The 16,517-nt window shown below is 44.3% G+C and overlaps 1 protein-coding gene across 1 annotated transcript in view; it reads left to right on the top strand.

The window, feature by feature from the left end:
- LOC110506750 (sodium-dependent noradrenaline transporter) overlaps positions 1 to 16,517 on the top strand; it is a 96,565-nt gene that overhangs the window by 61,696 nt on the left and 18,352 nt on the right. The window contains exons 5-7 of the mRNA XM_021586593.2: positions 2,885 to 3,023; positions 10,833 to 10,967; positions 11,713 to 11,816. Coding sequence (XP_021442268.1) covers positions 2,885 to 3,023; positions 10,833 to 10,967; positions 11,713 to 11,816 — 378 coding nt within the window. The remainder of the gene's footprint in view (positions 1 to 2,884; positions 3,024 to 10,832; positions 10,968 to 11,712; positions 11,817 to 16,517) is intronic.

The following is a 16,517-nucleotide window of genomic DNA, read 5'->3' as shown; positions in this document are numbered from 1 at the left end:
AATGTATTATCATCAGAATATAAATCACGTTAGGACTGGGCTGTCTGATCTGACAGTCCCCTTGTCCTTGATGTCTAGTCTGGACAGACAGTTGGCTTGTTCCTGTGTCTTCTCTTCTGGCTTGCCAGGCAGTGGGTTGTGTAACCATCCGGGGGCATCAGATCCACATGTAATTTCGTAGCTACACTTATCAGCATAATCACAGAGAGGCTGCCCGCCGGATGAAATCGCCTCGCTAGCCCACCGGTCAAACAGACAGAGAGGAGGAATCAGAAACAGATAATGAAGATGAAGAATGGATTGTTTTGATGTGCAGCCCTTAGACAGCTGTTTCTCTGATGAATAGGATGGGTGTTATTTTGATTTATTTTATTAAACCTTTATTTAACTAGGCAAGTGAACATAGTATTAGGGAAAGGGGGATACCTAGTCAGTTAAAAACAAATTCTTATTTACAATGGCGGCCTACCAAAAGGCAGAAGGCCTCCTGCGGGGACAGGGCTGGGATTACAAATACACATATAGGACAAAACACACTTCACGACAAGAGAGACACCACAACACTACATGAAGAGACCTCAGACCTAAGACAACAACACAGCATGGCAGCAACACATGACAACAACTTTGAGCGCTCCAGAAAGAGATAGCAGACAAAACATCAGGTCTTGGAGAGACAGAGGAGACCCTAAAGATAATGTTGTCTTGGATATGAGCTTCGTGGTGAGCATAATTCTGGCCTGGCTCTTTGTTGTCGGCTCCATGGAGTCCCACATCTCTCTCCCCAATGGTGGTGAGCCCTCGGCTGGGCTGTAACACTGAGCCTCAGGCCTGTTTCTAAGACTGGAAGATGAAGAAACAAGCAGCCATCATCCCCGCTCCTCAGGGAGCTATGGTTACCTGGTTTTTAAATGCTGTGTTTTCAAAGTAGAAACAAACCATCTGTCATCTCGATGTAAACTTAAATTGTTTTAGGGCACCCTCTGCGATTAGAATGAGATCAGATGTCCCATAATACTGTCCACTTGTGATGACTCACGTTTACTCCTTCCTCCTTACTCAGTTTAGAAGAAGAGGGAAAAAAACACATGGCCGTTCTCATTAGAGGTCAATATTGGTCAATACCGTTGATCATTTAAACACTAAGACCTCTGACCCCTGCTTCCCTTTGAGCAAGGCAGTGTCTTTAAATGACAATCTATTCCTTTATATAGTGCACAGCTTTTGACCAAATCCCTATGGTCCCTGGACAAAAGTAGTGCACTATAAAGGGAATAGGGTGCCACTTGAGATGCAGAGCAGGAACGGGATGCTCCCTAATATCGCTGAGCTGGAAGTTGATCCAGATCCGCTGTCAGTCTGGTCAGTCCGGTGAGACTCAGAGCAGGTGTGGCTCAGTATGCCTGTCCTGGGAAGATCCGAGGATGATCTGGGAATGAGGAGATGGATAGCAGGAAACAATATTTATATAGGGAAGGATGAGACATCAATTGTCTTCCTGCCATCTCCCCTCTGTTATATATGTTCTGGTAAGCACTTGAACCTTTGAGCGAGTGTTATGAGGGGAATGGCTCCCAAGAGGGTTGACAAAGTCTGCTATTAAAACCTCTAGCTGCCAAGGTCTTTGAAGGAGTGTGAGAGAGTGTGTGTGTGTGCATGCATGCGTGCTTTTGTGCATGTTAAGACTAGAACATATTTTCTCAGGTACTCCAAACCCTGAGTCCTTCATTCTTCCCTCGTGATTCTGTTAGCGAGATGATTGAATGGATACAGAACAAATGGGGATCATAATATGTTGAGATAAAAGCTTTGAACTTTGCTTCTCATTCTTAACTTGTTTGATTTAGTGAGCAGTAACAGTAAGCTTGTGGAATGGTTAGTTCAATGATGAATGTATATAGATGCTGTGACTGGGTTTTAACACCTCTAAATCAGTGGTTCTCAACTGGTTTTACCTCAGGAACCAAATTGAACCAGGTTGTCTCTGTCGCGACCCAATATTCACATGGTGAAAAAGAATCGCCAAAATACAATCTGGAAAACTATTTTTAATGCTATATTGATATTAAATGTGACAATTATATGACAAATGAACAACATTCCCACCTCATTCATTGTCAATAATTCAATTTTGCCCAAATTCATGTTAATAATATCACTGGCTCGAGACCACAAAATCAACCAAAATACTGCTGCTGATAGCTCCATATTGAAAATACTGTGATTGAAGAAAAATTGTTGAGATTATTTAAAAAAGTTAAGTTCATTATTATTTCTACACACTTTCTACCTGATTGAAGTGGTTTAAGTTCAGACTGGAGTAAATGGTGTGTAGATGACTGACTGTTGGGTGTTGTCATAATCCTGTCTGAGAAGAGTGACTCCCCTCAGGGTCAGACAGGGACTGTTCATGTGTTGAGTCTGTCCTAGCTGAGTCATAGCCTGGGTGGATCCACCATACAATCACAGCACTCTATGGGCAGGCCAGGGAAAAGAGAATACTGTGGGCAGCCTGCAATATAGCCTCATACTGTATGTAATAAGGCATGTCTATCTTCCTGTCTTTTTCTTTGTGTTTTATGAGGTATCTATGCTGTGGACAGTTTGGTCATAAATCTGGTTCTAAAAGAAGTTGGGTGTGTTGTTGGAGTGTGTGTGGTCTGTGTGTGTTACACATGTCATCCTCCACACCACTGTCTTGTTAAGTATGTGGATGCTTCCAGATTCTACACCCTTTTCCAGAAGTACACACTTTCAGACTCCCCGTCATTGATTTAAAAGCATAGGGTTGGTGTAAGCATTGGCCATGTGAAAGTGTGCAAAGGACACTACGGTAGAAGCTTGTAGAATCAGGACTCAGCCTTAGTGTGTGTGTGTTCTCCAGGCGTGGCGTACTCCACCTCCATGAGAGCAGGGGGATCCAGGACCTGGGCATGCCTCGCTGGGAGCTGGTCCTCTGTCTGGTGGCTGTGGTCTTTCTTCTCTACTTCAGTCTCTGGAAGGGCGTCAAGTCCTCCGGCAAGGTACTGTTGACACACTGTGCTGTACCCTACCGCTTAGGACAGCACACACTCCTACTGTAATACAACACACACTCCTACTGTAATACAACACACACTCCTACTGTAATATAACACACACTCCTACTGTAGTACAACACACACTCCTACTGTAATATAGCACACATTGCTACTGTAATACAACACACACTCCTACTGTAATACAACACACGCTCCTACTGTAATATAACACACACTCCTACTGTAGTACAACACACACTCCTACTGTAATACAACACACACACCTACTGTAATATAACACACACTCCTGCTGTAATATAACACACACTCCTACTGTAGTACAACACACACTCCTACTGTAATATAGCACACATTCCTACTGTAATACAACACACACTCCTACTGTAATACAACACATACTCCTACTGTAATACAACACACACACAACTACTGTAATACAACACACACTCCTACTGTAATATAACACACACTCCTACTGTAATATAACACACACTCCTACTGTAATACCACACTGCTACTGTAATATAATACACACTTCTACTGTAATACAATACACACTTCTACTGTAATACAATACACACTTCTACTGTAGTATAACACACACTCATACTGTAATACAACACACACTCCTATTTCAATACAACACACACTCCTACTGTAGTACAACACACACTCCTAATGTAATATAACACACACTCCTACTGTAATACCACACTGCTACTGTAATATAATACACACTTCTACTGTAATACAATGCACACTCCTACTGTAGTACAACACACACTCCTACTGTAATACAGCACACACTCCTACTGTAATACCACACTGCTACTGTAATATAATACACACTTCTACTGTAATACAATACACACTCCTACTGTAATACAACACACACTCCTACTGTAGTACAACACACACTCCTACTGTAATACAACACACACTCCTACTGTAGTACAACACACACCCCTACTGTAGTACAACACACACTCCTAATGTAGTACAACACACACTCCTACTGTAATATAACACACACTCCTACTGTAATACCACACTGCTACTGTAATATAATACACACTTCTACTGTAATACAATGCACACTCCTACTGTAGTACAACACACACTCCTACTGTAATACAACACACACTCCTACTGTAATACCACACTGCTACTGTAATATAATACACACTTCTACTGTAATACAATACACACTCCTACTGTAATACAACACACACTCCTACTGTAGTACAACACACACTCCTACTGTAATACAACACACACTCCTACTGTAGTACAACACACACTCCTACTGTAATACCACACTGCTACTGTAATATAATACACACTTCTACTGTAATACAATACACACTCCTACTGTAATACAACACACACTCCTACTGTAGTACAACACACACTCCTACTGTAATACAACACACACTCCTACTGTAGTACAACACACACTCCTACTGTAATACAACATACACTCCTACTGTAGTAGGCAGGTAGGTGAGCGGTTAAAAGCATTGGGCCAGTAACTGAAAGGTCACTGATTTGAATCCCGAGCCGACAAGGTGGAAAAATCTGTCATTCTGCCCTTGAGCAAGGCAGTTAACCCCCAACAACAACTGCTCCCTGGGCGCCGACAACGTTGATTAAAGCAGCCCCCTGCACCTCTCTGATTCAGAGGGGTTGGGTTAAATGCGGAAGACACATTTCGGTATCCCCTTTCCCTAGTATAGGACTCCTACTGTACACAAAATGACCTGTGGTTGTGCTACACTACAGTACCTTGAGAAATAAACATCTATAAACAGTAACCTGAGTGTGACAATAACCCGTCTCTGAGTTGACAGATCTAAGCCCTGTTTAGTACGGCTTGGTGCGTGAGTCTACACACATCAGAAAAAGAACATCTATACGTTGACCAAAGCTGACAGACCAGGGAGAATACAACAATTCACATGATGTCTGTATGTCATAGGACATGATCTCACAGCAATAATGAGTCATCTGTAATGTTATGTTGTCCAGGTGGTGTTTTGAACTCTACTGTACACTCTTAGTAATACAGGTGCTATCTAGAACAATAAGGGGTTATTCTGCTGTCCCCATAGTATAAGCCTGAAGAAATGTTTTTGGTTGCAGGTAGACGCTCTTATCCAGAGCGGCTTACAATTAGTGCCTTCATCTTAAGATAGCTAGGTGAGACAACCACATATCACAGTCGTAGCGTGTACATTTTCCCTCAGTAAAGTAGCTATCAGCAAAATCAGTGATGGTAGGAAAAGACAGGTGCAAGCAGTCATGTATCTAATGTTCTGTGTTGTGTTGTGTCCAAGTGGTGTATTGAACCCTACTGTTGTCATGTATCTCCTGTATCATCCTATTTTCCGGCGCCGACAGAGATGGCCGCCTCGCTTCCTAGGAAACTATGCAGTGTTTTGTTTTTTTACGTGTTATTTCTTACATTAGTACCCCAGGTCATCTTAGGTTTCATTACATACAGTCAGTCGAGAAGAACTACTGAATATAAGATCAGCGTCAACTCACCATCAGTACGACCAAGAATATGTTTTTCGCGACGCGGATCCTGTGTTCTGCCTTTCACCCAAGACAACGGAATGGATCCCATGCAGCGACCCAAAAAAACGACTACGAAAAAGAGGGAAACGAGGTGGTCTTCTGGTCAGACTCCGGAGACGGGCACATCGTGCACCACTCCCTAGCATTCTTCTCGCCAATGTCCAGTCTCTTGACAACAAGGTTGATGAAATCCGAGCAAGGGTAGCATTCCAGAGGGACATCAGAGACTGTAACGTTCTTTGCTTCACGGAAACATGGCTCACTGGAGAGACGCTATCCGAGGCGGTGCAGCCAGCGGGTTTCTCCACGCATCGCGCGGACAGAAACAAACATCTTTCTGGTAAGAAGAGGGGCGAGGCGTATGCCTTATGGCTAACGAGACATGGTGTGATGAAAGAAACATACAGGAACTCAAATCCTTCTGTTCACCTGATTTAGAATTCCTCACAATCAAATGTAGACCGCATTATCTACCAAGAGAATTCTCTTCGATTATAATCACAGCCGTATATATCCCCCCCCAAGCAGACACATCGATGGCTCTGAACGAACTTTATTTGACTCTTTGCAAACTGGAATCCATTTATCCGGAGGCTGCATTCATTGTAGCTGGGGATTTTAACAAAGCTAATCTGAAAACAAGACTCCCTAAATTTTATCAGCATATCGATTGCGCAACCAGGGGTGGAAAAACCTTGGATCATTGTTACTCTAACTTCCGCGACGCATATAAGGCCCTGCCCCGCCCTCCTTTCAGAAAAGCTGACCACGACTCCATTTTGTTGATCCCTGCCTACAGACAGAAACTAAAACAAGAGGCTCCCACGCTGAGGTCTGTCCAACGCTGGTCCGACCAAGCTGACTCCACACTCCAAGACTGCTTCCATCACGTGGACTGGGACATGTTTCGTATTGCGTCAGATAACAATATTGACCAATACGCTGATTCGGTGTGCGAGTTCATTAGAACGTGCGTTGAAGATGTCGTTCCCATAGCAACGATTAAAACATTCCCTAACCAGAAACCGTGGATTGATGGCAGCATTCGCGTGAAACTGAAAGCGCGAACCACTGCTTTTAATCAGGGCAAGGTGACTGGTAACATGACCGAATACAAACAGTGCAGCTATTCCCTCTGCAAGGCTATCAAACAAGCTAAGCGTCAGTATAGAGACAAAGTAGAATCTCAATTCAACGGCTCAGACACAAGAGGCATGCGGCAGGGTCTACAGTCAATCACGGACTACAAGAAGAAATCCAGCCCAGTCACGGACCAGGATGTCCTGCTCCCAGGCAGACTAAATAACTTTTTTGCCCGCTTTGAGGACAATACAGTGCCACTGACACGGCCTGCAACAAAAACATGCAGACTCTCCTTCACTGCAGCCGAGGCGAGTAAGACATTTAAACGTGTTAACCCTCGCAAGGCTGCAGGCCCAGACGGCATCCCCAGCCGCGCCCTCAGAGCATGCGCAGACCAGCTGGCCGGTGTGTTTACGGACATATTCAATAAATCCCTATACCAGTCTGCTGTTCCCACATGCTTCAAGAGGGCCACCATTGTTCCTGTACCCAAGAAAGCTAAGGTAACTGAGCTAAACGACTACCGCCCCGTAGCACTCACTTCCGTCATCATGAAGTGCTTTGAGAGACTAGTCAAGGACCATATCACCTCCACCCTACCCGACACCCTAGACCCACTCCAATTTGCTTACCGCCCAAATAGGTCCACAGACGATGCAATCTCAACCACACTGCACACTGCCCTAACCCATCTGGACAAGAGGAATACCTAACTATGTGAGAATGCTGTTCATCGACTACAGCTCGGCATTTAACACCATAGTACCCTCCAAGCTCGTCATAAAGCTCGAGACCCTGGGTCTCGACCCCGCCCTGTGCAACTGGGTACTGGACTTCCTGAGGGGCCGCCCCCAGGTGGTGAGGGTAGGCAACAACATCTCCACCCCGCTGATCCTCAACGCTGGGGCCCCACAAGGGTGTGTTCTGAGCCCTCTCCTGTACTCCTTGTTCACCCACGACTGCGTGGCCACGCACGCCTCCAACTCAATCATCAAGTTTGCGGACGACACAACAGTGGTAGGCTTGATTACCAACAACGACGAGACGGCCTACAGGGAGGAGGTGAGGGCCCTCTGAGTGTGGTGTCAGGAAAATAACCTCACACTCAACGTCAACAAAACTAAGGAGATGATTGTGGACTTCAGGAAACAGCAGAGGGAACACCCCCCTATCCACATCGATGGAACAGTAGTGGAGAGGGTAGCAAGTTTTAAGTTCCTCGGCATACACATCACAGACAAACTGAATTGGTCCACTCACACAGACAGCATCGTGAAGAAGGCGCAGCAGCGCCTCTTCAACCTCAGGAGGCTGAAGAAATTCGGTTTGTCACCAAAAGCACTCACAAACTTCTACAGATGCTCAATCGAGAGCATCCTGGCGGGCTGTATCACCGCCTGGTACGGCAACTGCTCCGCCCACAACCGTAAGGCTCTCCAGAGGGTAGTGAGGTCTGCACAACGCATCAATGGGGGCAAACTACCTGCCCTCCAGGACACCTACACCACCCGATGTTACAGGAAGGCCATAAAGATCATCAAGGACATCAACCACCCGAGCCACTGCCTGTTCACCCCGCTATCATCCAGGAGGCAAGGTCAGTACAGGTGCATCAAAGCTGGAACCGAGAGACTGAAAAACAGCCTCTATCTCAAGGCCATCAGACTGTTAAACAGCCACCACTAACATTGAGTGGCTGCTGCCAACACACTGACACTGACACTGACTCAACTCCAGCCACTTTAATAATGGGCATTGATGGGAAATGATGTAAATATATCACTAGCCACTTTAAACAATGCTACCTTATATAATGTTACTTACCCTACATTATTCATCTCATATGCATACGTATATACTGTACTCTATATCATCGACTGCATCCTTATGTAATACATGTATCACTAGCCACTTTAACTATGCCACATTGTTTACATACTCACCTCATGTATATACTGTACTCGATACCATCTACTGTATCCTGTCTATGCTGCTCTGTACCATCACTCATTCATATATCCTTATGTACATATTCTTTATCCCCTTACACTGTGTATAAGACAGTAGTTTTGGTATTGTTAGTTAGATTACTTGTTGGTTATTACTGCATTGTCGGAACTAGAAGCACAAGCATTTCGCTACACTCGCATTAACATCTGCTAACCATGTGTATGTGACAAATAAAATTTGATTTGATTTGATTTGATTTTATCTAATGTTCTGTGTTGTGTTGTGTCCAGGTGATGTATTGAACACTACTGTTGTCATGTATCTAATGTTCTGTGTTGTGTTGTGTCCAGGTGGTGTATTGAACACTACTGTTGTCATGTATCTAATGTTCTGTGTTGTTGTGTTGTGTCCAGGTGGTGTATTGAACACTACTGTTGTCATGTATCTAATGTTCTGTGTTGTTGTGTTGTGTCCAGGTGGTGTATTGAACACTACTGTTGTCATGTAGCTAATGTTCTGTGTTGTTGTGTTGTGTCCAGGTGGTGTATTGAACACTACTGTTGTCATGTATCTAATGTTCTGTGTTGTGTTGTTGTGTCCAGGTGGTGTATTGAACACTACTGTTGTCATGTATCTAATGTTCTGTGTTGTTGTGTTGTGTCCAGGTGGTGTATTGAACACTACTGTTGTCATGTATCTAATGTTCTGTGTTGTTGTGTTGTGTCCAGGTGGTGTATTGAACACTACTGTTGTCATGTATCTAATGTTCTGTGTTGTTGTGTTGTGTCCAGGTGGTGTATTGAACACTACTGTTGTCATGTAGCTAATGTTCTGTGTTGTTGTGTTGTGTCCAGGTGGTGTATTGAACACTACTGTTGTCATGTATCTAATGTTCTGTGTTGTTGTGTTGTGTCCAGGTGATGTATTGAACACTACTGTTGTCATGTATCTAATGTTCTGTGTTGTGTTGTGTCCAGGTGGTGTATTGAACACTACTGTTGTCATGTATCTAATGTTCTGTGTTGTTGTGTTGTGTCCAGGTGGTGTATTGAACACTACTGTTGTCATGTATCTAATGTTCTGTGTTGTTGTGTTGTGTCCAGGTGGTGTATTGAACACTACTGTTGTCATGTATCTAATGTTCTGTGTTTTGTTGTGTTGTTGTGTCCAGGTGGTGTATTGAACACTACTGTTGTCATGTAGCTAATGTTCTGTGTTGTTGTGTTGTGTCCAGGTGGTGTATTGAACACTACTGTTGTCATGTAGCTAATGTTCTGTGTTGTTGTGTTGTGTCCAGGTGGTGTATTGAACACTACTGTTGTCATGTAGCTAATGTTCTGTGTTGTTGTGTTGTGTCCAGGTGGTGTATTGAACACTACTGTTGTCATGTATCTAATGTTCTGTGTTGTGTTGTTGTGTCCAGGTGGTGTATTGAACACTACTGTTGTCATGTATCTAATGTTCTGTGTTGTTGTGTTGTGTCCAGGTGGTGTATTGAACACTACTGTTGTCATGTAGCTAATGTTCTGTGTTGTTGTGTTGTGTCCAGGTGGTGTATTGAACACTACTGTTGTCATGTATCTAATGTTCTGTGTTGTGTTGTTGTGTCCAGGTGGTGTATTGAACACTACTGTTGTCATGTATCTAATGTTCTGTGTTGTTGTGTTGTGTCCAGGTGGTGTATTGAACACTACTGTTGTCATGTAGCTAATGTTCTGTGTTGTTGTGTTGTGTCCAGGTGGTGTATTGAACACTACTGTTGTCATGTATCTAATGTTCTGTGTTGTGTTGTTGTGTCCAGGTGGTGTATTGAACACTACTGTTGTCATGTAGCTAATGTTCTGTGTTGTTGTGTTGTGTCCAGGTGGTGTATTGAACACTACTGTTGTCATGTATCTAATGTTCTGTGTTGTTGTGTTGTGTCCAGGTGGTGTATTGAACACTACTGTTGTCATGTATCTAATGTTCTGTGTTGTTGTGTTGTGTCCAGGTGGTGTATTGAACACTACTGTTGTCATGTATCTAATGTTCTGTGTTGTGTTGTGTCCAGGTGGTGTATTGAACACTACGGTGTCATGTATCTAATGTTCTGTGTTGTGTTGTGTCCAGGTGGTGTATTGAACACTACGGTATCATGTATCTAATGTTCTGTGTTTTGTTGTGTTGTGTTGTGTCCAGGTGGTGTACATCACTGCCACCATGCCCTATGTGGTGCTGTTCGTCCTGCTGATCAGAGGCATCACTCTGCCAGGGGCTATGGACGGCATACGGGCCTACCTCCACATCGACTTTAAACAACTCAACGACCCCAAGGTCAGACAGGTCTTTAGAGTACAATACAGTGTGTTACTGAAGTTAGGGATGCAATATTTCCAATTACTTAAAAAATCACAAGTTCCTGGAATCAAGAGAGAATTAACTAGAAATTCGGGATCCAACGAACAAGATTTCTTAAAACCTGGAAATTTTGGAAAATATACACGAATTTGTAAACCCTTTTACTGAGAGACACAGCCTCAGAGTGCAGGACAGTGTTACTGCTAGAGCTCCCATAGTCACGTCCAATATGGAAATACATGTAATTAACTCATTTAGAAACCAAAACATGTGTTAGCTGTTTTTGTAAACAAAGTGGAGGGATAAAAAGATTGGATTAAAAAAACTGGGAGGTCGTGATTTTGCATAATATGCCATATTCAATATAGAACGCAGTAAATTAATGGTAAGGAGCTCTTTTTGAAAACATGGCCAAGGAATCATATCAGAGACGAGATTATTTAGAGCCAATAGTCAGTAGATAGTAAGTACTCAGGAGAGATTCTGTCAAATGTAGTGCTCTTCTCTGTATCGTATTGTAATGCCATAGGCTCTTTGAGGACAAATATTTCTTCGCTTGATTGAAGAGATAGTAAAGTGTTGGAAAGGTGGGGGGATAGGGGAAGGGGGAGTCAAAGGGCAGTGGGCCGGGGTCAGAGGCTGTCCCCGCTAGATCACACAGGCCACGAGGACAAATCTTTGAGAGCAACACATAAAGTATCTTTCTATGTTCCTGCTGTAGGTGTGGATTGATGCTGCTACCCAGATCTTCTACTCATTGGGAGCTGGCTTTGGAGTGCTCATTGCATTTGCCAGCTACAATAAATTTGACAACAACTGTTACAGGTAAGACGTATCACTGTGTTGATATCACCGTGCTGTCCTCAGTGTTTCTCTATCATGACCTTACAAGGCTTACATGACCTTCTATAACCCGTAACCAGGCAACGAGATAGAACAGATCCTGTGCTTAGTTTAGTTCTCTTTAGGTTTGTCTTTCCTGTTTTAACTGGACAGAAAGGTGATGTGTATCAGGCCAGTGGACCTTCTGGCTTGGAGCTAACAGGATAAGTGCAGGCCATGCTAGGCCAGATGATGGCTATAGCCATAGGCAGTGTTACCTTCCCTGCCATTCTGTCGTCCTCTAAACCCCTCACAGAGAAGCAGACATTAGACTGTGGGGTCTGCTGATCCTTGTCATCACGAATAGGTTCCTGTGAAAGTAGAGAGGTGGGAGCTGCTATCAGACCCATTCTGCTTTAAAAAAAAATTGTGTAGATATATGGTCTCTTTTGTATTCCAGCTGTGTTTGCGTATGCATAGGTCAGTAGGTGTCTCGCTGGCTGCAGTGGTAACAGTACAGTAATGTTTGTCCATGGACCATTGTCCACCCATTCTATAGACCAATTTCCCGGCAGCATCATGAAAAGTTGCATGCGCAGGTTCGCAAAATGGGCTTGTTTACATTGAAGTGAATATGACCACATCCAACTTCAGACGCAGCTCATGTATTCAGATGGTTTATCATTTACAACATCCCAGATGTCATCAGAGGAATGATTACGTAGCAAACTATCATGCCAGCAAAGCAAGGTAAAATATCACAAATAGAGGTAGATAAAGAGAAGAATAATATACTTGTTGAACATAGCTAATTAGCTATAGCCATCAGTGTGTTTTTATGGTCATCACTCACTCACTGCTAAGTTTGTCAGCTATCTGCTCCAAATCGTTGTGAATTTCCCACCTAAAAAACATATGGTTCTCAGAACAGTATGTGCTAACTGGGTATCCTGCATCATTCACAGAACATTGTGCAAGGTTGTATGCAAAATTACAATAGGACTGCGACGCTCTCACCAAGCTCTCGGAAAACATATGGTTCTCAGAACTTTATGTGTTAGCTGGGTAGTGTTATTGTAGTGTGACGCTGTACAGCCAATTTAATTTTCCACTCTTATAGATTACTTGTCCTGATCTAAACACCCCCCCCCCCCCCCCCCCCCCCCCCAACACAGCTGAAGGCCTCATGTGTGCTCAGCTGGGCCATATTTGGGAGCTGAGAGGCTGAATGAGGACTTGTGAAAGTTGGCTGTTACATCCGTAGATATTCTCAAAGGACATCTGAGTGGCTAGCAGCTGGTTGTATTATTCTCCATATTGTACACAGATGGGACGGTTGAGGTCAGACTGTGGTCCATGTTCTCTCTGTCTGTCTGCTGACTGAACGTGGGTTGATGTCTGCTGACTGATCGTGGGTTGATGTCTGCTGACTGAACCTGGGTTGATGTCTGCTGACTGAACCTGGGTTGATGTCTGCTGACTGTATGTGGGTTGATGTCTGCTGACTGATCGTGGGTTGATGTTTGCTAACTGATCGTGGGTTGATGTCTGCTGACTGATCGTGGGTTACTGTCCACAAACAGTCTTCAGGCTTTCACCTAGTTTGATTTCCATGTGGGAGGGCCTCAAAGGCTCTCAAACAACATCCAGTCCCTCTGGCATCAAAAAGGTTCATTAAAACCAATACAAATTGTAACTCTTTAAAGGGGCAATCAGCAGTTGATGCATCCATTTTTGGACATATTAATTAATGATATGCACTCATTGATTCTTGAAGAATATAACTTATAAATGCCTCATGAGCTTAGTTCAACTGTCGTACCCCATCAGAAGCCAGAAGGAGGCTAGTATCAGCTACATGTATGCCTTTACTAGACTATGGGGATATTGTACTGTATATATGAATGCTTCCGCTCAGTGTTTGAGATCAATTGACACCCTTTACCATGGCACTTTGAGATTTATTTTAAACTGCAAAACCCTTACGCACCACTGCACTTTGTATATCAGGGTTGGCTCTAGTCACTGATAGACTCAATCACTGGTATACTTTTATTTACATAGCCTTTTTGGGTTTACTACCTTTTTATTTGTGCATTTTTATTGTTCAGAAATATGGTGGGTACTTTCTTCGTTCGCTGGACTTTATCCTGCTAACTGTTCCAAATGTCCGAACTGAATTTGGTAAAAGGGCTTTTATGTACTCTGCGCCATCGTCTTGGAACGCCTTACAAAATACTTTTAAACTGGAAGAACTTTGGTATTGGTATTTTTAAATAAATGATGAATGACCTTGAGACTGATTCCCTGACCTGTCAATGTTTTTAATTTGCTGTTTTTGATTTTGTTATACTCTTGTGAATTCTATGGTTTTTACTAGATTACTTGTAGTTTTTCATGTTATTTGTCTGTCATTTTTGTAATGACTTGGTGCTGCCTATCTTGGTGAGGATGCTCTTGAAAAATAGATTTTAAATCTCAATGAGCCCTTCCTGGTTAAATAAAGGTTGAATAATTTATTTATTTTAAATGATCACGTTCCCGCACTGACTGACTGTGTGGAGGCTCATTAATTTAACATTACTTTAGCCTACATGCTACACTAGTAAACTTTTAAATGATATAGCTGTCGGCTATATTAGCCATGACTTACCGTTCTTTCTGTAGCTTCAAATGTCGAACAAAGTTGGAAATTGTTGTGCCTCCGTCTGTAATTTTCTTCCCGCATGTTTTGCAAGTTGTAATCCGTTTTCTGTTGACACAGCGTCGTCTTTATATCCGAAAATAATAATTTTGAGTATCATCTTTCCAAGGGCTCCATCTGAATTCACCCGCCGACGTTCCTCTGCACTGCCACGCACAACCTTTTCTCAGTTGGCACAAAGTGCTGCACACTTTTAATAGCATAATATTTTATATTTGGGCTTGGGGAGGATATCAAATCAGGTTGAGTCAAAAGGCTCAAGTCCCCAGGCTCCCGGGTGGCGCAGTGGCCTAAGGCACTGCATCGCAGTGCTAGCTGTGCCACCAGACACTCTGGGTTTGAGCCCAGGCTCTGTCGCAGCCGGCCACGACCGGGAGGTCCATGGGGCGACGCACAATTGGCATAGCGTCGTCCGGGTTAGGGAGGGTTTGGCCGGTAGGGATATCCTTGTCTCATCGCGCACTAGCGACTCCTGTGGTGGGCCGGGCACAGTGCACACTGACCAGGTCGCTAGATGCACTGTGTTTCCGCCGACACATTGGTGCGGCTGGCTTCCGGGTTGGATGCGCGCTGTGTTAAGAAGCAGTGCGGCTTGGTTGGGTTGTGTTTCGGAGGACGCATGGCTCTCGACCTTTGTCTCTCCCGAGCCCGTACGGGAGTTGTAGCGATGAGACAAGACAGTAACTACTAAACAATTGGATACTATGAAATTGGGGAGAAAAAGGTGGTAAAAATAATATAATAAAACAAATACATTTTTATTTTTAAAGGCTCAAGTCCAAGTCAAGTCACATTGGTGTTAATGTCAAAGTTGAGTTGCAAGTCATCATATTTGTGGCTCGAGTCTGACTCGAGTCCAAGTCATATGACTCGAGTCCACAACTCTGCTGCAGGGTTCCTCGGACTCAACGAGCCTCCAACAGAAGCCGGACCATGTAAGGCGGGCGGCCATCCACAAGTCGAGGGTGCAGAGGAGCAGGTGTCGGGGGAGACAATGGACTGGTCATAACCAGCTTGAGACAGGAGACAGGACGGACAGACTCTCATGGACCTGGGAAGTTGGAGGTGATAGGTGACCGGGTTGATGTGACCTCAGGATATTGAATGGTCCTATGTAGCATGGAGCGAGCTTCCACGAGTCCAACTTTAAGGGAAGATCACAGGTGGACAGCAACACCCGTTATACCGGTCGGAGGAGTCAAAGAGGTCTTCAGTGCCGGTTTTCCTGATGTTGGTGTCAGGCATAGGAGTGGAGCAAGGAGGATCGCGCTCTGATCCAGATGTGATGACATCGTCGCTGATGGCACCTCCGCTTCGGCCTCTTGTTCAGGAAATAGGGGACGGCGAACCCGAACTGACACTCAAATGGCGAGTTCAGCAGTGTGTTATGAGCATACTCTGCCCAGACGAGGAACTTGCTCCAGTTGCTGGTTGGCCCGCTCAGTTTGCCCATAAGACTGAGGGTGAACCCCGATGAGAGACTCGGGGAACAGAAGGCCTTACAACGGGGAACAGAAGGCCTTACAATAACATACAACAAACTGAGTCCCACGATCTGAGACAGTGTTCGGGGGAACTCTGTGTAGTCGAAAGACATGGATAATCAAGAGATCAGCGGTCTCCTTCACTGAAGGCATCTGGGTAAGGCGATGAAATGGACTGCCTTGGAGAACCGATAGACCCCCACCAGGATAGTGGTAAGCCCTTGAAATGGAGTTAACCCTGTGATAAAATCTACAGACAGATGAGTCTTGGGCTGGCTGGGGATGGAGCAACCCGGCTGGTCGCTGACGTGAAGACTTGCTTTGGGCACAGATGGAACAGGCCGCAACAAAGGATCTCACATCCTCCATTATGTTGGGCCACCAGAATTTCTGCCTCAGAAACGCCAGTGTCCGATTAACCCTTTGATGCCCAGTTCATTTAGAGGAGAGTCCCCATTGCAGTACTTGGGACCCGGGCTGATTGCCGGGGTCAGGTTCTTGGATCTGGGCTTGTCG

This window comes from Oncorhynchus mykiss, chromosome 26, assembly GCF_013265735.2.
Source record: "Oncorhynchus mykiss isolate Arlee chromosome 26, USDA_OmykA_1.1, whole genome shotgun sequence".
In the NCBI taxonomy this organism is placed as follows: Eukaryota; Metazoa; Chordata; class Actinopteri; order Salmoniformes; family Salmonidae; genus Oncorhynchus; species Oncorhynchus mykiss.
This window is presented reverse-complemented; position numbering and strand designations above follow the sequence as displayed.